We start from the raw sequence: 21,278 nt of genomic DNA, 5'->3' as shown, positions 1-21,278 counted from the left end.
CGGATCGGGCCAGAAGACGGTAAAGTGGGATTTGGCGGTAGAGTTGGGCGCGCGGTTCATTAAGTCGATTTAAATGCGTGCTAATGCATTTAAATCGTCGGGCCGCCCGATTCGGGCGCGGGCCGGACCCACGCCCGAATCAGATGTCGGTAAAGCCGCGATCTGCTCGGAATCGGGTGCAGATCGCGGTATAGGCCCGACACCCAACTTTACCCCGATTTCGTGCCTGAAAACGGGCGCAAAGTTTTGGTAAAATCAGGCCCTTAGTCTTGTTGAAGTTCTGAGACTCCAGACATGTTTATTAAGGATGCTGATATTCCTAAACCTGATTGGGGCCGGAATCTCTCATTCTCCAATTTGCTGCCATTTCTCTGACGAGGTTTTTAATCTCATTTTGAAGTGTTTCTGTTCGGGACACTTGCCAAGCGACTCGTTGCAGCTTCCAGGAATATATTCAGCAAGGCTGTTAATTAGCACAACAGCTGTTGAAGGGCGACCTGCCATCACGTTTGACCCAGTGATTGGCTCACGGCCTCGGAATATATTCATCCTTGGGGATGTACCTCACCGGCAAGGTTGGGTTTGATTGTCCATCCTTTGTTCCCAGATAGCAGCTAAACACCTTCTTAAACACGTGAAAACAAAATACTGCAGATGCTGGAAATCTGAAATAAAGGAACAGAAAATGCTGGATAAACTCAGCAGGACTGGCAGCGTCTGTGGAGAGAGAAATGATTGGCTGAATGTATCTAGCATTTTCTGATTTCATTTCTTTACAGATAAGTGAATTAAAGAGGGTGGGTATACTGACAGGGCCTTTGATGGGGGGCGGGGGGGGGGTGTTCTGATGCCCATGTGATCGGTAAGGAACCAATAGATCACCCGGACAGGAAGCTGAGCCAATTTGTGGGAGGGGCCACGGGTGGGGGAGGGACTCGCGATAGGGGCCAGGGAACGAAGAAGAGCAGTCGCACTTGTCGTTTAGACTTGCCTTGTTGAACAGGGATGTAATTATTCTCTTGGCAATAAAGCCTTTATAGTTAAAGCTGCATCCAGTTGTCAGGGTAAATGTGCAGGGTTATGGGGATAAGATGGATGGAGGCCTGGATGGAATGCTCTTTAAAAGCCGATGCAGACCCAACTGGCCTCTTTCTGCACTGTTCTATTGTTCTATTCTGTGGTTCCAACACAGGGGAAGAGTCCATAACATGGGGGGTGGAGACAGAAGGAGAATCTAGAACACAGGGTCACAATCTCAGAATAAGGGTACAGTCATTTTTGACTGAGGTCAGGAGACATTTCTTCACTCAGAGGGTTATAAATCTTTGGAATTCTCTACCCCAGAGGATGCTTTGTTGTTAACTATATTCAAGAGGGGTTACTGGATTGTTGGACACTAAGTGAATTGAAGGGGTATGGGGATAGTTGAGGTGGTAGATCAGCCGTGATCTTATTGAATGGCAGAGCGAACTCCAGGGTCCAAATGGCCAACTCCACATTTTCAACATGGGGAGATGAGGGGAATAGTTTCCATCGTAAGTTGTTTGTGATCTGGAATGTGTTGTCTTAAAGGGCATGGAAGCAGATTCAATAGTAACTTTCAAAAGGAATTGACTGTATCAGGACATTACAACATGGAGAGAGTCTTCTGACCCATCATAGCTGTGCTGTCTCTTTGAAAGAAATATCCAATTAGTTCAGATTTTCCACTTGATAGGCGTTAGTTAAACGTGTTATTGTAAATTGTCAGTAAACTCTATCTAGTGGCCATATTATTGCAGTCAGCAATATAAGTCATGAGTTACCTGCTGAGATATGCAAACAATCAGTTAATGATCCTTAAATCAGCCACTTGGGATTTCTCAGGCAGCTTGCTTTGATTCCAGGAACAGCTGTTCACAACCAAAGAAAAACTCAAATTCTTGTGGTTAAGACTAACTCCTTTTATTAGCAGATCTTCTGGAAATTATTGTCAAAGAGAGACCCAGGGGTTTCCAGCGCTGAGTCCGTCCCTGTGGCTCAGAAGGGAAGAGGGGAGAGCAGGAGAGCAATAGCTATTGGGGACTCGATAGTTAGAGGGACAGATAGGAGGTTCTGTGGCAGCGAAAGAGACTCACGGATGGTATGTTGCCTCCCGGGTGCCGGGGTCCGTGACGCCTTGGACCGTGTTTTCAGGATCCTTAACGGGGAGGGGGAACAGTCACAAGTCGTGGTACACATCGGTACCACGACATAGGTAAGAGAGGGGACGGGGATTTAAAACAGGAATTTAGGGAGCTCGGGTGGAAGCTGAGAGCCAGGACAAACCATGTTGTCATCTCTGGTTTCTTGCCGGTGCCACATGATAGTGAGTTGAGGAACAGGGAGAGAGTGCAGATAAACACGTGGCTGCAGGGATGGTGTGGGAGAGAGGGTTTCATTTACATGGATAATTGGAGCACATTCTGGGGAAGGTGGGACCTGTACAAACAGGACAGTTTGCATCTGAACCAGAGGGGCACCAATATCCTGGGAGGGAAATTTGCTACGGCTCTTCGGGGGGGCTTAAATTAATTTGTCAGGGGGATGGGAAAATGAGCTGTAGTCCAGAAGTCAGTGTTGAGTGTAGTGAGGTACTGAGGAAGATATCAAGGTCACAGGAGTGTACCGGCAGACAGGAAGGTGGGTTGAAGTGTGTCGACTTCAATGCAAGGAGCATCTGGAATAAGGTAGGTGAACTTGGAGCGTGGATTGGTACTTGGGACTACGATGTCGTGACCATTACGGAGACATGGTTAGAACAGGGACAGAAATGGTTGTTGGAAGTTCCGGGGTATAGATGTTTCAGTAAGAGTAGGGAAGGTGGTAAAAGAGGTGGTGGAGTAGCATTGTTAATCAAGGATAGTTTAACGGCCGCAGAAAGGCAGTTCGAGGGGGATCTGCCTACTGAGGTAACATGGGCTGAAGTTAGAAATGGGAAAGGAGCGGTCACGTTGTTAGGATTTTTTTATAGGCCCCCAAATAGTAATAGAGATGTGGAGGAAGAAACTGCAAAGCAGATTATGGATAGGTGTGGAGGTCACAGGGTAGTTGTCATGGGTGACTTTAACTTTCCAAATATTGATTGGAACCTTTATAGGTCGAATAGTTCGAATGGGGCAGTTTTTGTGCAGTGTGTGCAGGAGGGTTTCCTGACACAATATGTGGATAGGCTGACAAGAGGTGGGGCCACATTGGACTTGGTACTGGGTAATGAACCGGGCCAAGTGTTAGATTTGTTTGTGGGAGAGCACTTTGGAGATAGTGACCACAATTCGGCGTCTTTCATTATTGCAATGGAGAGGGATAGGGCCGTACGGCAGGGCAAGGTTTATAATTGGGGGAGGGGTGATTATGATGCGATTAGGCAAGAATTGGGGAGCATAAGATGGGAACAGAAACTGTCAGGGAAAGGCACAAATGAAAAGTGGAGCTTGTTCAAGGAACAAATACTGCGTGTCCTTGATAGGTATGTCCCTGTCAGGCAGGGAGGAAATGGCCGAGTGAGGGAACCATGGTTCACAAAAGAGGTTGAATGTCTTGTCAAGAGGAAAAAGGAAGCGTATGTAAGGATGAGAAAACAAGGTTCAGTTGGGTCGCTTGAGAGTTACAAGGTAGCAAGGAATGAGCTAAAAAAAGGGCTTAGAAGAGCTAGGAGGGGGCATGAGAAGTCCTTGGCGGGTCGGATCAAGGAAAACCCCAAGGCTTTTTACTCTTATGTGAGAAATAAAAGAATGACCAGGGTGAGGTTAGGGCCGGTCAAGGATAGTAGTGGGAACTTGTGCATGGAGTCAGAAGAGATAGGAGAGGCGATGAATGAATACTTTTCTTCCGTGTTCACCAAGGAGAGGGGCCATGTTTTTGAGGATGAGAGCGTGATGCAGACTGATAGGCTGGAGGAGGTAGATGTTCTGAGGGAAGATGTATTAGCAATTTTGAAAAACCTGAGGGTCAATAAGTCCCTTGGCCCAAATGGGATATATCCTAGGATTCTTTGGGAGGCAAGGGATGAGATTGCAGAGCCTTTGGCTTTGATCTTTGGGTCCTCACTGTCCACGGGGATAGTGCCAGAGGACTGGAGAGTGGCGAATGTTGTTCCTCTGTTCAAGAAAGGAAATAGGAATGACCCTGGTAATCATAGACCAGTTAGTCTTACTTCGGTGGTCGGTAAGTTAGTGGAAAAGGTCCTGAGGGATAGGATTTATGGCCATTTGGAAAGCTGCAGCTTAATCCAGGATAGTCAACACGGATTTGTGAAGAGTAAGTCTTGCCTCACAAATTTGATTGAATTCTTTGAGGAGGTAACTAAGTGTGTAGATGAAGGTAGAGCAGTTGATGTGGTATACATGGATTTTAGTAAGGCGTTTGATAAGGTTCCCCATGGTCGGCTCATGAAGAAAGTAAGGAGGTGTGGGATAGAAGGAAATTTGGCCAATTGGATAAGTAACTGGCTACCTCATAGAAGACAGAGGGTGGTGGTGGATGGAAAATTTTCAGACTGCAGACCAGTTACCAGCGGTGTACCACAGGGATCAGTGCTGGGTCCTCTCCTATTTTGATTTTTATCAATGACTTGGAGGAGGGGGCTGAAGGGTGGATCAGTAAATTTGCTGATGACACCAAGATTGGTGGAGTAGTGGATGAGGTGGACGGCTGTTGTAGGCTGCAAAGAGACATTGATAGGATGCAGAGCTGGTCCGAAAAATGGCAGATGGAGTTTAACCCTGATAAGTGCGAGGTGATTCATTTTGATAGGACAAATTTAAATGCGGATTACAGGGTCAACGGCAGGTTCTGAGGAATGTGGAGGAACAGAGAGATGTTGGGGTTCATATCCACAGATCTCTGAAGGTTGCCACTCAAGTGGATAGAGCCGTGAAGAAGGCCTATAGTGTGTTAGCATTTATTAACAGGGGGTTTGAGTTTAAGAGCTGTGGGGTTATGCTGCAACTGTACAGGATCTTGGTGAGACCACATTTGAAATATTGTGTGCAGTTCTGGTCACCTCACTAAAAGAAGGATGTGGAAGCATTGGAAAGAGTGCAGAGGAGATTTACCAGGATGCTGCCTGGTTTGGAGGGTAGGTCTTATGAGGAAAGGTTGAGGGAGCTGGGGCTTTTCTCTTTAGAGCAGAGGAGGATGAGAGGCGACTCAATAGAGGTTTATAAAATGATGAAGCGGACAGATAGAGTGGACGTTCAGAGACTATTTCCTCGGGTGGATGTAGCTGTTACTAGGGGGCATAATTATAAGGTTCATGATGGGAGATATAGGAGGGATGTCCGAGGTAGGTTCTTGACTCAGAGAGTGGTTGGGGTGTGGAATGGACTGCCTGCTGTGATAGTGGAGTCAGACACTTTTGGAACTTTCAAGCGGTTATTGGATAGGCACATGGAGCACACCAGGATGATAGGGAGTGGGATAGCTTGATCTTGGTTTCGGACAAAGCTCGGCACAACATCGAGGGCCGAAGGGCCTGTACTGTGCTGTACTGTTCTATGTTCTATGTTTAATGGCTGCTGTGTCCTTCCCCCCCAGTCTGGTGTTTAGCAAGCACGATTCGAGTACTGTTCATGCAATCGTAGGACTGAGTTTATTGGGGGGTTTGGGATCTTGACCTTGGGATAGAGGCTGGATCCTGAAGCCACAATTGTGAGCAGCGGGACCTGCTCTGCTGTTTGGCTCCAGTCACTCTCCTCATTGGCTGCCTGTGGGTCTCCTGACCTATTAGGGAGTGCAGGCAATGATACTGCTGTCCAATCCCAGGGCCCGCACAGCTCTGAAGTCTTGGTATCACCGTTGGGAGAGGCGGTCGCTGCTAAGAAAATGCAGGGGGACCCCAGGCCTCTGAGAAAAAAACAGAAAAGTAATTCACCGTGCCGATAGTCAGAGTGGAAACCCCACCTGGGTGGTCAGTAGGGTTCCTGCCCCCAGCCCCTTCTTTAACCCATGGAGCCTTTCCCCTCACCCCATTGGACTGCAGCAGGGAGGTCACTGCTATTTAACTGGCAGCCACCCCAGGTGGCAAAGGAGGGAGTTTTGGGCGGGGGAAGGGAAGTGGGCGGGGGAAGCAGAGTGGGTGGGGGAGGGGGTGGGGGTGGGGAGAGGGGATGGAGGAGGAGGTGGGAGGTGGGGTGCGGGTGATTGCTGTGGGGACTCCCGATAATGAGATGCAAATTAATGGAAATGAGATTCCCAATATTACATTTGGGGAAACCAGTTACATTACCGGCAGCGGGAGGGGGCAATCGTGGCAAGGTTTCCTAGTAACGTAAAACAGGATTTGGGCCTTCCCGATACGGTCGTCAAACCTGCCTGAAAACATGGGACCGGAAAATCCCAGCCTTTATTCGTAAAGCTGTGTCCCCTCATTCCAGTCTCTGTCACAAGGATAAACATCCTCTTCGTAGCCACCCTAACAAGTCTGCTCTGATGTGGGTACAGGAGTTGGGAAATCATGTTGCAGCTTTATAAAACCTTGGTCAGGCTGCATTTGGAGTATTGTGTGCAGTTCTGGTCACCACGCTATCAGAAGGATGTGGAAGCTTTGGAGAGAGTGCAAGGAAGGTTCACCAGGATGTTGCCTGGTCACGAGAGTGTTGGCTGTGAGGAGAGGTTGAATAAACTAGGATTGTTTTCACTGGAAAGATGGAGGCTGAGGGGAGACCTGATAGAGGGTCTACAAAATGATGAGAGGCACAGACAGGGTGGATAGTCAGAGGCTTTTTCCCCAGGGTGGAAGTGTCAATTACAAGGGGGCACAGGTTCAAGGCGAGAGGGGGAAAGTTTAAGGGAGATGTGCGGGGAAAGTTTTTCACGCAGAGAGTGGTGGGTGCCTGGAACGCGCTGCCAGAGGAGGTGGTGGAAGCAGGCACATTAGCAACATTTAAGAGGCATCTGGATGGGTCCATGAATAGGGAGGGAATAGAGGGATATGGACTGAGTAAGGGAGGAAGGTGTTTTTAAGTTTAGTTAAGGCATCATGATTGGCGCAAGCTTGGAGGGCCGAAGGGCCTGTTCCTGTGCTGTACTTTTCTTTGTTCTTTGTTCTGCCTTGGATTCTAAGCATTGGGGATTGGCTCTTAGACAGCCTGTGGACAGATTCTGGTATCTTCCGAACAGTTGTTTATTAGTAACACATCGAAACAGGTTGCAGAGTCGGCCTATTGCTCCTCGGCACAATTCCAACCTCTCTTGAGAGAGTCCAACACATGACTGGCTGATGTCATTAATACATCACTGACATCATTCTTTATACCCCCTCAGGATCTTTTATGTTTCAATAAGATCACCTCTCAATTCTTCTAAACACCAATGGATACAGGCCCAACCTGTCCAACCTTTCCTCATTAGATAATATTTAAAAAGGTGGGCGGCACGGTGGCACTGCTGCCTCACAGCGCCAGGGACCCAGATTCAACTCCCGGCTTGGGTCACTGTCTGTGTGGAGTTTGCACGTTCTCCCCGTGTCAGCGTGGGTTTCCTCCGGGTGCTCCGGTTTCCTCCCACAGTCCAAATATGTGCGGGTTAGGCTGATTTGCCATGGTACATTGACCTTAGTGTCAGGGGATTAGCAGGGTAAATATGTGGGGTGATGAGAAAAGGGCTTGGGTGGGATTGTGGTCGGTGCAGGCTCGATGGGCCAAATGGCCTCCTGCTGCACTGTAGAGATTCTATGATTTGACACCCCGTGGGTGGGATTTTCCAGCTGCACTCGCCCCAAGACTGGAAAATCCCGTCCGAGGTCAACGGACCTTTGCTTGGTCCGTGTCCCATCCATGGTGGGCGGGATGGGAACATTCCACCTGGCATGTTGCAGTGCGCTGCCTGCTGCCATGAAAGGAGCAGCTTTGACTGAGGAGGTTTGTGGACAGCCAACTTTTTCCAAAATCCTGTCGGGCTCTGTCCTGCTGATGGTGTCGATTGCTTTCTTGAAAATCTCTTAGAATGAGATGCTGAACAGAATTCAAAGTTGGTGCATAAGTGCTGTTGAATTAACCGTTCTTTTATCAGATGACAGGTGCAGAGAGATGAGGGATGGGATTTCCTGTCCCGCCCAACATGGGAATCGTAGCGGCGGGGGTGGGGGGGGGGGGGGGGGGTGGGGGACACACACACACGGAACCTGAAAGGTCCGTTGACCTCAGACGGGATTTTCCGACCTTGGGCGAGCACAGCTGGAAAATCTCACCTGAGATGTTCAGAAGTTGCTGGCGGTTCCTCAGTTGACCGTGTCAGTTGACGGACTGTGAAGCCTACACTTGGCTCACTGTGGTGTCCTGTGCACCTGTCATATCAGAAGGTATAGTTAGCCTGGCATATCGAGCGTGCGTCACCTGACCTGCTTCTCTGTAGAACAATGATGTTGGCATCAAACATTATCAACATTAAACCATTGAACAGGCCACCTCTTTCTGTGATGTCGATTGAGGGGTAAACATTGGGCTGGATTTCCCTCTTCCCTCAATAGTGACCATCGGCTCTTTTAGGTGTAGCTGAGAGGCAGGTGGAGCCTCAGTCAAATGTTTAATTCAACAGGCTGCACCTCTGACAGTGCAGCACTCCTCCAGGACTGCATTGTCAGTACAGATCCTGCACGTTGTGTCTGTGAGTCTGTCTCTTTAAGACGGTGCAGCAGAAGTGAATCACCTGACTTCAGGGACCAATAGAAACTGAGAGTGAGTGATCACCCCAGAGGGTGGAGTTCTGTTTCAGGCAGAATCTTCTGGCAGCCATGTAGTAAATGTATAAAGACTGGAGCTCCACCCCCAGGCAGACAAGGACTGCAACTCCTGCACCTAATTTCCTCATCAATAAATGCCTTTTGTTTTCGCCAAAGTCTTGAATCTCTTGATGATATGATTTGATTTATTATTGTCACATGTATTGGGATACAGTGAAAAGTATTGTTTCTTGTGTGCTACACAGACACAGCATACCATTCATAGAGTACACAGGGGCCACCATAACAGCCACAATGTAACAATGTACCTCAGTCCTGACACGGGCCTTGACCTATAACCTTGTGACTCAGAGGTGAGAGGGCTACGTACCGGGTCACAGCTGACAAACATTGTTGTAATTATTGTTTAAACGCAATGGCAGTTTTCCAGGTGATGATTTCATGAAGACAGAATTGGCTGCAGTGATTGAAGAATGTTGCTTTCAGCTCATGAAACTTGTAACTGGGTTACTGAGACAATGGTCCCGCGGTGGCATTATTCCCATAGCAATTACAGTCTGGGTTCTTGGCAACATGGTGGGCTATTAGGAGTAAGCTCGAGAGAACACTGCCTGAATCTAAGCTGCGATCACTCCCCACACTCACCTTCTTATTTGGTTTTCTGCTGAACATGTTGTTCAATCATTTACTTGAAGTTCGTGACTTATTGTGCAACCAGCGACTGCTCTGCCCATGGCTATTCTACTGAAGGGATGAGATCACCAATGCAGCAGTTTAATGACTGTGGGTTAGAATAGAGAACTCGCACAAGAAAAATAATTTACTGGAAGCCAGAGGTAGTTTGTATTTGTAATGATATTGCAGTGTTGTGACAGTGGTCAGAATCGATAGCTTTGATAGGAGAATTCTGCAAGTGGTAATGGGAAGCTGTATCCTGGAGCCAACATGAGTGAGGATTTATCCCCGAGAGTACTTAGTTAACGGTATAATAGTGTTGTTGAGGTTGGACAACAGGTATGGCTACAAAATAATGATCTTTTCAGCAGTTAGTAGAAAGAGATGATATAAACTCGAGGTGGTGGCATTGTGGTATCATCACTAGGCTCGTAATCCAGGGACCTGGGGTAATGTTCTGGGGACTCTGGGTTCGAATCCCACCACGGCAGATGGTGAAATCTGAATTCAATAAAAAATCTGGAATTAAGAATCTACTGATGACCATGAAACCATTAATTTAACTTGATTTATTATTGTCACATAGAATCATAGAAACCCTACAGTGCAGAAAGAGGCCATCTGGCCCATCGAGTCTGCACCGACCACAATCCCACCCAGGCCCTACCCCCATATCCCTACACATTTACCCGCTAATCCCTCTAACCTACACATCTCAGGACACTAAGGGACAATTTTAGCATGGCCAATCAACCTAACCCACACATCTTTAGACTGTGGGAGGAAACCGGAGCACCCGGAGGAAACCTACGCAGACACAAGGAGAATGTGCAAACTCCACACAGACAGTGACCCAAGCCGGGAATCGAGCCCAGGTCCCTGGAGCTGTGAAGCAGCAGTGCTAACCACTGTGCTACCGTGCCGTGTATTAGTATACAGTGAAAAGTATTGTTTCTTGCACTCTATACAGACAAAGCATATCGCTCATAGAGAAGGAAATGAGAGAGTGCAGAATGTAGTGTTACACTCATAGCTAGGGTGTAGAGAAAGATCAACTTAATGCAAGGTAAGTCCATTCAAAAGTTCTCGAGTTGGTTGGTACGTGATCTCTATGTGATCATTGCTGATTGTCGGAAAAGCCCATCTGGTTCACTAATATCCTTTCGGGAAGGAAATCTGTCGTCCTTACCTGGTCCGGCCTACATGTGACTCCAGAGCCACAGCAATGTGGTTGTCCCTCAATTGCCCTCAGAAATGGCCGAGCATGCCGCTCCGTTCAAGGGTATTTAGGGATGGGCAATAAATGCTGACCCTGCCAGTGACACCCACACCCCCTGAATTAATAAACAAAATAAATTATACTCATTTATACCTATCTTTCAGATAAAACATTAAACTGAGGCTGCCAACAACTCTCTCTGGAGGATATAAAAAATCCCATGGCACAGTCAGCAGGACAGTTCACCCGAGTATCCTGTCCAATGTTTATCTCATCACCAGTATCACTAAAAACACAGGGGTTGGAATTCTCTGACCTTGCCCGTGGCTGGGATTCTCCAGTCCCACTGCTGTGAATGGAGTCTTGGCTGAGCACCAGATTCTCTGTTCTTGCTGGCAGCAGGGGTGGGGAGACGGGGATTGGAGAATTCCGGTCTGCATCGAGTCATCCTCATGCCTGCGTGATGTCGCGGGGGGAGGGGGGGGGGGGTTGGGGGGGGGGAGGGGGGGTGTTATCCGTTATTTGTGGGTGATCAGTGGGATGGGGGGGGGGGGCAGTGAACACCATTTAATTTTTTTAGGGGTGGGCTGTCTCCAGCGCAGAGATCAGGTGACCCTTTAAAAATGGCGGCCTGGTCTCTGAGTAGTGGGTCTGGCTGGCGGTTGCTCAGAATGGGCTCATTTGCATCTTTCAGATGGATGAATCTCACCTGACAGACACCGCCAGTGCCAATGGAAATACCTTCCCTTCCTCCCTTCTCTCTGCCTGCCTCCTTTCCTTCCTCTCTTCTCTCCGCCTGCCTCCTTCCCTTCCTCCCTTCTCTCCGCCTGCCTCCTTCCCTTCCTCCCTTCTCTCCGCCTGCCTCCTTCCCTTCCTTCCTTCCTCCCTTTTGTTCCCATCTTCCTCTCGCTGTTCCAACCTGAATCATGATAAGCTCATTAAAGATTTGCAGGTTGGAACACCAACTCAGATTAAGAAGCACTTTAATATGGTGGAACGTCCCAAAAGGCTTGACAAGAGTTATACCAACAACAAAACCTGACACATGAGGAGATCACAGGACAGGCTTGGGTCAAAGAGATTGATTTTAGGTTGCATCTTCAAGGGGGAGAGAGATGCAGCGAAGGAGAGAGATGAAGGGGTTGAGGGAGGGAACCTTGCGCAATGACAGCTGAATTTAGAGATTGTAATCTGGAGGAATTGAAGGAATGGAGAGAGAATTGTAGGGCTGGAGAGACAGGGATGGGGTGAGGCCATGGAGGGATTTGAACCCAGATAGTTAACCTGTGGTTCTCTCTGTAGGGATGAGTGCCCTAACATCTTAATTCACCGCTTGGTAAGGTGTTCTTTAAGATAGCAGGCAGTGTCTTCCCCAGAGGAGGTGAAGTTTTGAAATATTTAAATAGCAGACATTTATTTATAGAACGCTAGGGATGTGGCTTTTGTGTTCAGGAATAAAACATTCTGCAAATTATCATGGTGAACTGCTTCAAAGTGCAATGTCAACTCCTTCTATGTTCTGTTTTGATAGAGACAGAAAGTTCTGGCAAATCGGCAGAAGATGAGAGGTGAAATGAGGAAAGACTGGTGTAGGGGACAGATTGGATAGGAACTTTCAAAATAGAATTGGATAAATAGTTAAAGATGGAAAAAATGGGGAATAGCCAGTGGAGTGGGACTAATTGGATAACAGCGTGCAAAAGCTGGCTCAGCCACGGACAGCTGCATTTCCTGTTCTGTGTGCTCTCATTCCGAGGTCTGTTGATGTGTCAAGGATTATAAAATTAATTTGTCCATGGAGGATGCTCTCTGAGTGGCACAACAGCCTGCTCCTTACAGCCTGTCTCTGCTGGACGATCTCCTACTATCCCCCTGTAGAACTGACCCAAGGCAAGCTGGTAACAAGGAGGAACAGAGCATAAAGTGTTTGAACAGAGTGTTAGAGTTTCAAAGCAGGAGGCAAGAGGTGAGCTTTACATTCTAACAGGTCAACTCACAATATGGAGGGGGTAATGTTCGACTTCTTAAGAGGTTCGTTCAGATAAGGGAAGATCAGAAGGGAAAAACTATAAAGTAGAAGATCATTCAAACTATGCGAGGGCAGTTGTTTGAGACCTCAGCTCACAGCAGGAATAGCAGCAAGCCGGGTCTGTGAAGAAAGCTTTCCTTGAAAAAACAATTGTTCTGCACTACCTCAGAAGCAACATCAAAGAGGTATAACAGCCTGGTGTGGTAACTGTTACTGGATTTTATTTATAACTTATAAAAACCTATAAGATGTTGCAGGGCTTGGGCATTTACCATCAGCTGTGTTCTTAGCACCATGGTGTGGGGATGCTGGCGTTGGACTGGGGTGGGCACAGTAAGAAGTCTCACAACACCAGGTTAAAGTCCAACAGGTTTATTTGGCAGCACAAGCTTTCGGAGCGCTGCTCCTTCATCAGGTGAGCGAGGACAAGTCTTAGCACCATCCATAGTTATAAAACTCTTTTTCTCTATCCTTCCCTTACTGTATGTGTGTCTATGTGTGTGTATGTCTGTGTGTCTGTGTGTGTATGTCTGTGTATCTATGTGTGTCTGTGTGTGTGTGTGTCTGTGTATCTATGTGTGTGTATACTGTGTGTGTATGAGTATGCGTGTGTGCGTGAGTGTGTGTGTATGTCTGTATGTGTGTATATGTACGTGTGCGTGCATGTGTGTGAGTCTGTGTGTGTGTCTGTGTGTGTCTGTGTGTGTGTCTGTCTATGTGTGTGTGTGTTTGTGTGTCTGTGTGTGTAGTGGAGTGGGAAGTTGCGATCACTTTCTCCTTGGGCTTTGAATATGAAATATACTAACCCTCTAAGTTAATTGTAATGTAGGTTTCTAATTAGTAGAAAAGTGGATCCCACAAACAGGGTTTGGGAAAACACACCACAGCATTCTTTAAAAAGAATTCCAAACACCTCCTGCTTCTGGATAGTTGGTGAGAGGGAAGATGCACAGTTTGCTCGTCGCTCTCTCTCTCTCTCTGTAATATGGTCAGACAGTGTAAACACTGAACTCTTTCATTATTCAACCAGAATCTGATAGTAGCTTCATTTCCACAGCAAGATTGCTTTGATAGGTCACATGGTCCACTCCGGCTTCTATTTATGTTCTTTGATTTATGCATTTTTCATTTTGAGAGCCTGTGTGGCCAATCAGACTCAGCAATAAAATATCCTCGTTGGAATTACTGAGCATGAAGCTTAGCCTACGGGGCATGTCCATGGAGAAGGAGGCAAAATAAATAGCCATCCGTGGTTAGTCTCCTCCTCAAACGGTCTTTCACCGCAAGATTTCTTTGCACTGAGACACACAGTTGAAAGTCAAGTTTGATGAAGGTTGTAAGGAGAACAGGAGTCAGATGATGCTACGATCTGATTTAAAACTCTGTAGATTGTAGCTTCTGGCCCAACATTACTCACCAACATATCTGAATCAAAATGAGATAGCCTTTAACCTCATTGCTAATTGTGGGAGCTGGCTGTATGCAGATTAGTTGCTGTTACACATAAGGGTATGAGATATAGAGGAGTGGCCATTCGGCCCCTCGAGCCTGCTCCACTGTTCAATATGGTTGGTCTGACTGTGGATTTAACTCCCCTTTCCAGAGTCCCCATTCCTTGACCGTAACCTCCCATAGAGATCGAACTCAGCCTGGAATGTATTCAATGACCCAGCTGCTCTCTGGGGTAGGGACAGGACAACACCTTTACATTACAACTGTGCCAACACTTCACTTATTCCCTTGGTTGATGAGTCTAGAACCAGGGGGCACAATTTCAAAATAAGAGGGAAACCACTTCGGACCGAGCTGAGGAGAAATGTCCTCACACAGAGGGTTGTGAATCTTTATAATTCTCTAATTCAGAGGGAACTCAGTCATTGAGTATGCTTAAAGCAGAGATTAATCGATTTCTAATGAACGATAATATAAAAGGTTTTGGGGATAGTGGGTGTAAAAGACATTGAAGTGTCTGATCAGCCTTGATCGTCTTAAATGTTGGAGCAGGTTTGATGGTCTGAATGGCCGACTCCTGTTCCTATGTTCCTAAACAGTACTTTATTGGCTGTAAAGTAATTTGGGATGTCTTAAGGTGAAAAGTGTCATATGAATGCAAGTTATTTTTAAGTTCATTTCTTTATTCGTGGCCGTCGCTAGCTAGACCAACATTTATTGCCCATCCCCAGTTGCTCTTGAGGAGCCACTGTAGTTCCTGAGGTGCAGGTACACCCACTGTGCTTCTGTATATTTAACATATTCAGAGTGCTTACAAAACCTGTGGAATTTGCACGGTATTTAGCTGTATATCTACACTGTAGGTACAGAATGCAGAGAACTTAAATGGTGAAGTAAAGCTACCTTATGTGTTGGTTTAACTAACCTCACCCTGTTCTTCTGATCACAACTGTTCACAGAATAAAACTTGGATGTTAACAAGGACATTATTTACATAATTGCACAATAATTCACAGGCTTGGTGTGTGTGCGGCAACAACAATCTCTCTCTCAATGTCAACAAAACGAAAGAGATTGTCATTGACTTCAGGAAGCTTGGAGGAGAACGTGCCCCTGTCTTCATCAATGGGGACGAAGTAGAAAGGATCGAGATCTTCAAGTTTCTAGGTGTCCAGATCGCCAAAAACCTGTCCTGGACTCTCCATGCCGACACTATAGTTAAGAAAGCCCACCCGTGCCTCTACTTTCTCAGAAGACTAAAGAAATACAACTCTCACCAACTTTTACAGATGCACCATAGAAAGCATTCTTTCTGGTTGTATCACAGCTTGGTATGGCTCCTGCTCTGCCCAAGACTGCAAAGAACTACAAAAGGTCGTGAATGTAGCCCAATCCATCACGCAAACCAGCCTCCCATCCATTGACTCTGTCTAGACTTCCCGCTACCTCGGCAAAACAGCCAGCATAATTAAGGTCCCCATGCACCCCGAACATTCTCCCTTCCACCTTCTTCCTTCGGGAAAAAGATGGAAAAGTCTGAGCTCACATACCAACTGACTCAAGAACAGCTTCTTCCCTGCTGCTGTCAGACTTTTGAATGGACCTATATTGCATTAAGTTGATCTTTCTCTACACCCTAGCTATGACTGTAACACTACATTCTGCACTCTCTCGTTTCCTTCTCTATGAACAGTATGTTTTGTCTGTATAGTGTGCAAGAAACAATACTTTTCACTGTATGTTAATACATGTGACAATAATAAATCAAATCAAATCAAATCAAATGGTGTATTAGTGCAAGGGGGAGGTGCTCCTAGAAGCTTCTAGAACATTTTGCACCTTATTTACGACATAAGGAAGTTAACAAGTTCTTATCTGAATATAGTCATCTAAAATGCACATTTTATTTGACTCTTATTGCCTCAAACTCACATCACCATTGGATGGATAACACTTTAGAGGGAATGTTGAGTGAACTTGATGTTACGTATTCACCAGTTTGCGGTATATCTTTGATGTCTAATTTATCTCAGTGCCATGCAGAGTTGATACTAGTTCCAAATATCATGAGTTGATCATTTCCAAATCATTCTAAATCTACAATGGATTTATTTACAATATTTACAAATATCTCAGGACTTCAAGAATTTTCAAGAATTATGGATTTCAGCATACACATGATCTAAGCCCAGAACCTTAGGCTTTTATCGAATTTTCTGAGTTTTCTTAGCTGTCTAGCTCTACCTTAGCTTAAGCTATTCAATACAGTATAGATCGATCAATTACCAAAATAACACGATAAAATACAGATCAATCAAACCATTGAACACTACACCTGTTGTGGACTCTCTTGCTCCATCAATACACTTGTAAATGTGACAACTACACCTTAGACTTTACCTTTTTAGAACCATAGAACCATAGAAAATTACAGCTCAGAAACAGGCCTTTTGGCCCTTCTTGTCTGTGCTGAACCATTTTATGCCTAGTCCCACTGACCTGCACTTGGACCATATCCCTCCACACCCCTCTCATCCATGAACCCATCCAAGTTTTTCTTAAATGTTAAAAGTGACCCCGCATTTACCACTTTATCCGGCAGCTCATTCCACACTCCCACCATTCTCTGCATGAAGAAGCCCCCCCTAATATTCCCTTTAAACTTTTCTCCTTTCACCCTTAACCCATGCCCTCTGGTTTTTTTCTCCCCTAGCCTCAGCGGAAAAAGCCTGCTTGCATTCACTCTATCTATACCCATCAAAATCTTATACACCTCTATCAAATCTCCCCTCAATCTTCTACGCTCCAGGGAATAAAGTCCCAACCTATTCAAAATGGAAATTTTCCCCATCTCAGTTAGATTGCTAATTCCATGTCCTTTAACCCTATAGTTTCCCCAGTAAGAATCGGTGAAACACCTCAACTGATCTTCCAACTGTGGGCAGCACGGTAGCACAGTGGTTAGCATTGCTGTCTCACAGTGCCAGGGACCTGGGTTCGATTCCTGGTTCAGGTCACTGTCTATGCAGAGTTTGCACGTTCTCCCCGTGTCTGCGTGGGTTTCCTCCGATGCTCCGGTTCCCTCCCACAGTCGGAAAGACGTGCTGGTTAGGTGCGTTGGCCGTGCTAAATTCTCCCTCAGTGTACCCAAACAGGCACCGGAGTGTGGCAACTAGGGGATTTTCACAGTAACATAATTGCAGTGTTAATGTAAGGCTACTTGCGACACTAATAACTAAACTGAAAAACCTTTCTGCCTTCCGGCAAAGTCCATTCCACATCCTGGTGACTCTCTGTGAAGAAATGTTTTCTTCCTGAATTTCCTTTCAAAAAATTCAGCTCGAAATATTACAGTTCTGTTATCGAGAAGAAGGTTTGTTAAACTTAAGAGAAATCCGCATGGAGATACGCATCAAACTGGTGGCTTGTTTCTGAAAGAAACGCTTTAAAGGAAATGATATATATCAAAGTCTTTCAGTCTGATGTTCAGCGCAAACTCAATTTGAGAATTTCTAGCACACAGAAGGAAAAGCCATAACCAAGATGGATGGATTTTTGTCCTGTTGAGGTGTCAAAGGATCTAAGGTGGGTCCGTGGCGTTAAGTTATGAAAGGGCAGTGATCTTTTTGAGGAGCTGAAAGGCCGACTCCTACTCCTAATGTTTATGAGCTAAGCACTGAATGAGGAAAGATGGTCTTGACTCATTGGGTAACCGTTTCATCTCTCACTCAATTTATAGAGGGGTCTATAAAATAATCAGGGGCACAGATCAGCTAGATAGTCAACATCTTTTCCCGAAGGTAGGGGAGTCTAAAACTTAGAGGGCACAGGTTTAAGGTGAAAGGGGAGAGATACAAAAGGGTCCAGAGGGGCAATTTTTTCACACAGAGGGTGGTGAGTGTCTGGAATGAGCTGCCAGAGGTAGTAGTAGATGCGGGTACAATTTTGTCTTTTAAAAAGTGTTTAGACAGTTACATGGGTAAGATGGGTATAGAGGGATATGGGCCAAATGCAGGCAGTTGGGATTAGCTTAGGGGTTTAAAAAAATGGGCGGTATGGACAAGTTGGGCTGAAGGGCCTGTTTCCATGCTGTAAACCTCTATGACTTTAGGAAACTCAGGAGATTGTGAATTCAGTCACCAGTTCAGTTCAGCAGCCAGGTGGGGCTGACGGCAGCATTGCGGTATTGATGAAGGAGCTGAATGGGATGTTAAACCGAGGACGTGGTTATTCGAGAACTTTTCACTTGAAAAGAATGTCATTTGTTGTAGAGATTTCCTTCAAAAGGTGAAAAACACAAATTCCACAGATCATCAACTCAACAGGAGTCTTTGTTAAATCTGTAATCAACTTTTAATATTTTTTTATAAACAAACAGTAAGTAACACACATAATTTTACAATCATTTAAAACATGGACCGGAAATAAAACGGTTTATTGAACACGCGTGTAATATCAAGTCATATAAACATCAGGGACTTCACAATGCCATTCACCACACACACACTGAACTCAAGTCAGAGAAAGGAAACCACTTTGCCAAAGATGAAGGTTCACAGATCTTGCAACCTCATGAGCAACATGGCAGCAGGAACACCGCGATACATCTATGACACACATTGGAAGGTCACACGTTAAATACTCAAGCAGGCAGGTAAATGTACATAATCATACGCAAAGGCAACTAGTACCATTCTACAGCATCTGATGCTAATGCTTTTTACACTTCATTATCATAAAGATTAGCATTTAGCTCTGGTGTTTTGTCTCACAGCAGGTTTTGATAGTCTTGACTGAGTGAGTAGAAAGGGAAGGGGCACCTTCTGGTTATGGCTGTACTTAAGTTGTGACTATCAGAAAGAATCGTAATTCTTTATTTGGCAGTGTCTTTTTATTATATATATTTATATATAACGATTGTTGTGACATAACCTTGTAAATTAAACCCGCACGTTACCATCTTAGTGGCAGTTTCTTACGCAGTGTGCTCATTGCGTGACTGTTAAAATCCTGAGCTAAGTGTGTACTAACAGTAATAACTAAAGCTTTCCATGTGCTGCTCACTCTTATTTTAAAGGCGTGGCCCATTGGTAGGAGACTATTTCACGACGTTTTTGTGTTTACATTGCACAGTGCTCGAAAAAGATGCTGTGTGATTTCATCTATTCCTGCTGATCCCCTGGAAATTCAATCCAGCCGTCCCACATAGCAACCCCTCCTCCCTCCCCCCCAGTTCCGTATTGGTCCGTGTAGTCTGAGTGGAACTGGGCGTGCCATGTGGCCATCTGGACAGGGCAGCAGAAAGGAATGATTATCCTAGCTGAAATTAAAACAGATAAACCCACACGTCTGAATCAAAATTGCTACCGAGTAAACTTGTTGCTATTCCACCGAATATCCTACGTTTCTAAACACACAGGGAGTCACAGTGATACACAGAACAGTCCTTTATGGAATGACTGATAGCTTTATAATAGTGCCATTGACTACATCAGAACAAGAAAAAACATTTATAAACTCTTCCCAAAGTGTGCACCTCGCACACAAAAGAGGGATGGAACCAGGCAACCTGCTCCAGCTTGTTGTGGTGTCACCCCCTCACTTATCTTTACTAAGGTGTGTTTCCCCCTTACTCTATAGGCCTCACAAGAAGGAAATCACTGGAATGCGGAAGAAATCTGTAACCCATAATATATAGAGCATTGACTTTTGTATTTCTTAGTCAATTTATATAATTTAAAATAGAACATCTTATTAAAAACAATGCACAGAATAAGAAATGCTAACAACATACAAACACACAGACTAGAAATCATTTTCTGCTTTACGGTGTATATACAACTGTGAGATACATTATTTTGATCATGCTCTATCTACACAGATCATATTGCTTAAAAGGGTGATGGTGTGGACAGGGTTGATGAGATGAAGTGCCCAAGGAACATTTTTTTTTAAACCAGAATTTACATTTAATAATGGAGCGGGAGAGGGTGCGGGGAAAGGGGGGGAGGAGGGGTTGGGGGCGGGGGGGGGGGGGGGGGTGGGGGGAGAAGCAGCTCCGAGAGATTCAAAGTGGAAGTGGCTGGATTGATGGGGGTTGAGGTATTTACACACACTGATGATGAGTACTAAAGGGAGGGACACTGAGAGGCTTCTCATTTCTTCAAGCCAAGAGCGACGTCCACTTCTTCCTCATTCTGCAGAGTGTGCCACTGCGCTATGGGGCGTCTTGGGTTGGCCAGCATGTCTGACCAATGGCGGAGCTCAGCAGCCGTGCTGTTATAGCCAACAAAGACTTTGCCAATGGCGTCGTTCTTGCCTATCTTGTCATAGTCCAGGACAGTGACAACAACTTGTACTTTCTGTGTGAAGATAAATAGGGGAGGAGGTACAAGAGGAATATTAATGAAATGCTACTCTTCACATGTTAAATTCTGCCCAATTGTCATGATTTGATCACACTTTCATAATGTTAGGTATAATTTAGTGTTATTTAGCACCTCTTTGACAATGAGTCATTATTTATTATTTATCCTATTAACAGAGTAGATTTTAACAGAGTGAAGAGTGACACTGTGCAGTAGGCCAATGAGTTAACACTAACTATTGCTATTTAGCCATCCAATGGCTGGTGGCACTCACCACTGTCGTCATTATCTCAATACAACCACAGCTAAAAGATACTTTTTTTCCTGTTATTACTTCTCCAGTTCTCTGCTTGCCTGCAGGTACAACCCATACCCACAGTGTCACAACCTCCAGCACGGCAAGGGCATGGGGGGAGATCCCAAATCCATCTCAGCTAGAACAGGGTTTAAAAAAAATTTATTTTACGGGATGTGGGCGTCTCTGGCTGGGACAGCATTTATTGACCACCCCTAATTGCCCTCCAGTTCAGAGGGCATTTGAGAGTCAACCACATTGCTGTGGATCCAGACCAGGTAAGGACGGCAGATTTCCTTCCCTAAAGGACATTAAAGTTTACAGTTTATTTATTAGTGTCACAAGTAGACTTACATTAACACTGCAACAAAGTTACTGTGAAAATCCCCTCGTCACCACACTCCGACACCTGTTCGCCTGAGGGAGAATTTAGCACGGCCAATGCACCTAACCCGCATGTCTTTCAGACTGTGGGAGGAAACCGGAGCACCCGGAGGAAACCAACGCAGACACGGGGAGAACGTGGAGACCCTGCAAGG

The 21,278-nt window shown here is 45.7% G+C and overlaps 1 protein-coding gene across 1 annotated transcript in view; it reads right to left on the bottom strand.

Moving 5' to 3' along the window:
• Positions 1-20,231: 20,231 nt before the first annotated feature.
• LOC144498427 (synaptotagmin-A) overlaps positions 20,232-21,278 on the bottom strand; it is a 461,824-nt gene continuing 460,777 nt past the window's right edge. Inside the window, exon 10 of the mRNA XM_078219520.1 lies at positions 20,232-20,438. Coding sequence (XP_078075646.1) covers positions 20,232-20,438 — 207 coding nt within the window. The remainder of the gene's footprint in view (positions 20,439-21,278) is intronic.

This window comes from Mustelus asterias, chromosome 9 (assembly GCF_964213995.1).
Source record: "Mustelus asterias chromosome 9, sMusAst1.hap1.1, whole genome shotgun sequence".
Classification (NCBI taxonomy): domain Eukaryota; kingdom Metazoa; phylum Chordata; class Chondrichthyes; order Carcharhiniformes; family Triakidae; genus Mustelus; species Mustelus asterias.
This window is presented reverse-complemented; position numbering and strand designations above follow the sequence as displayed.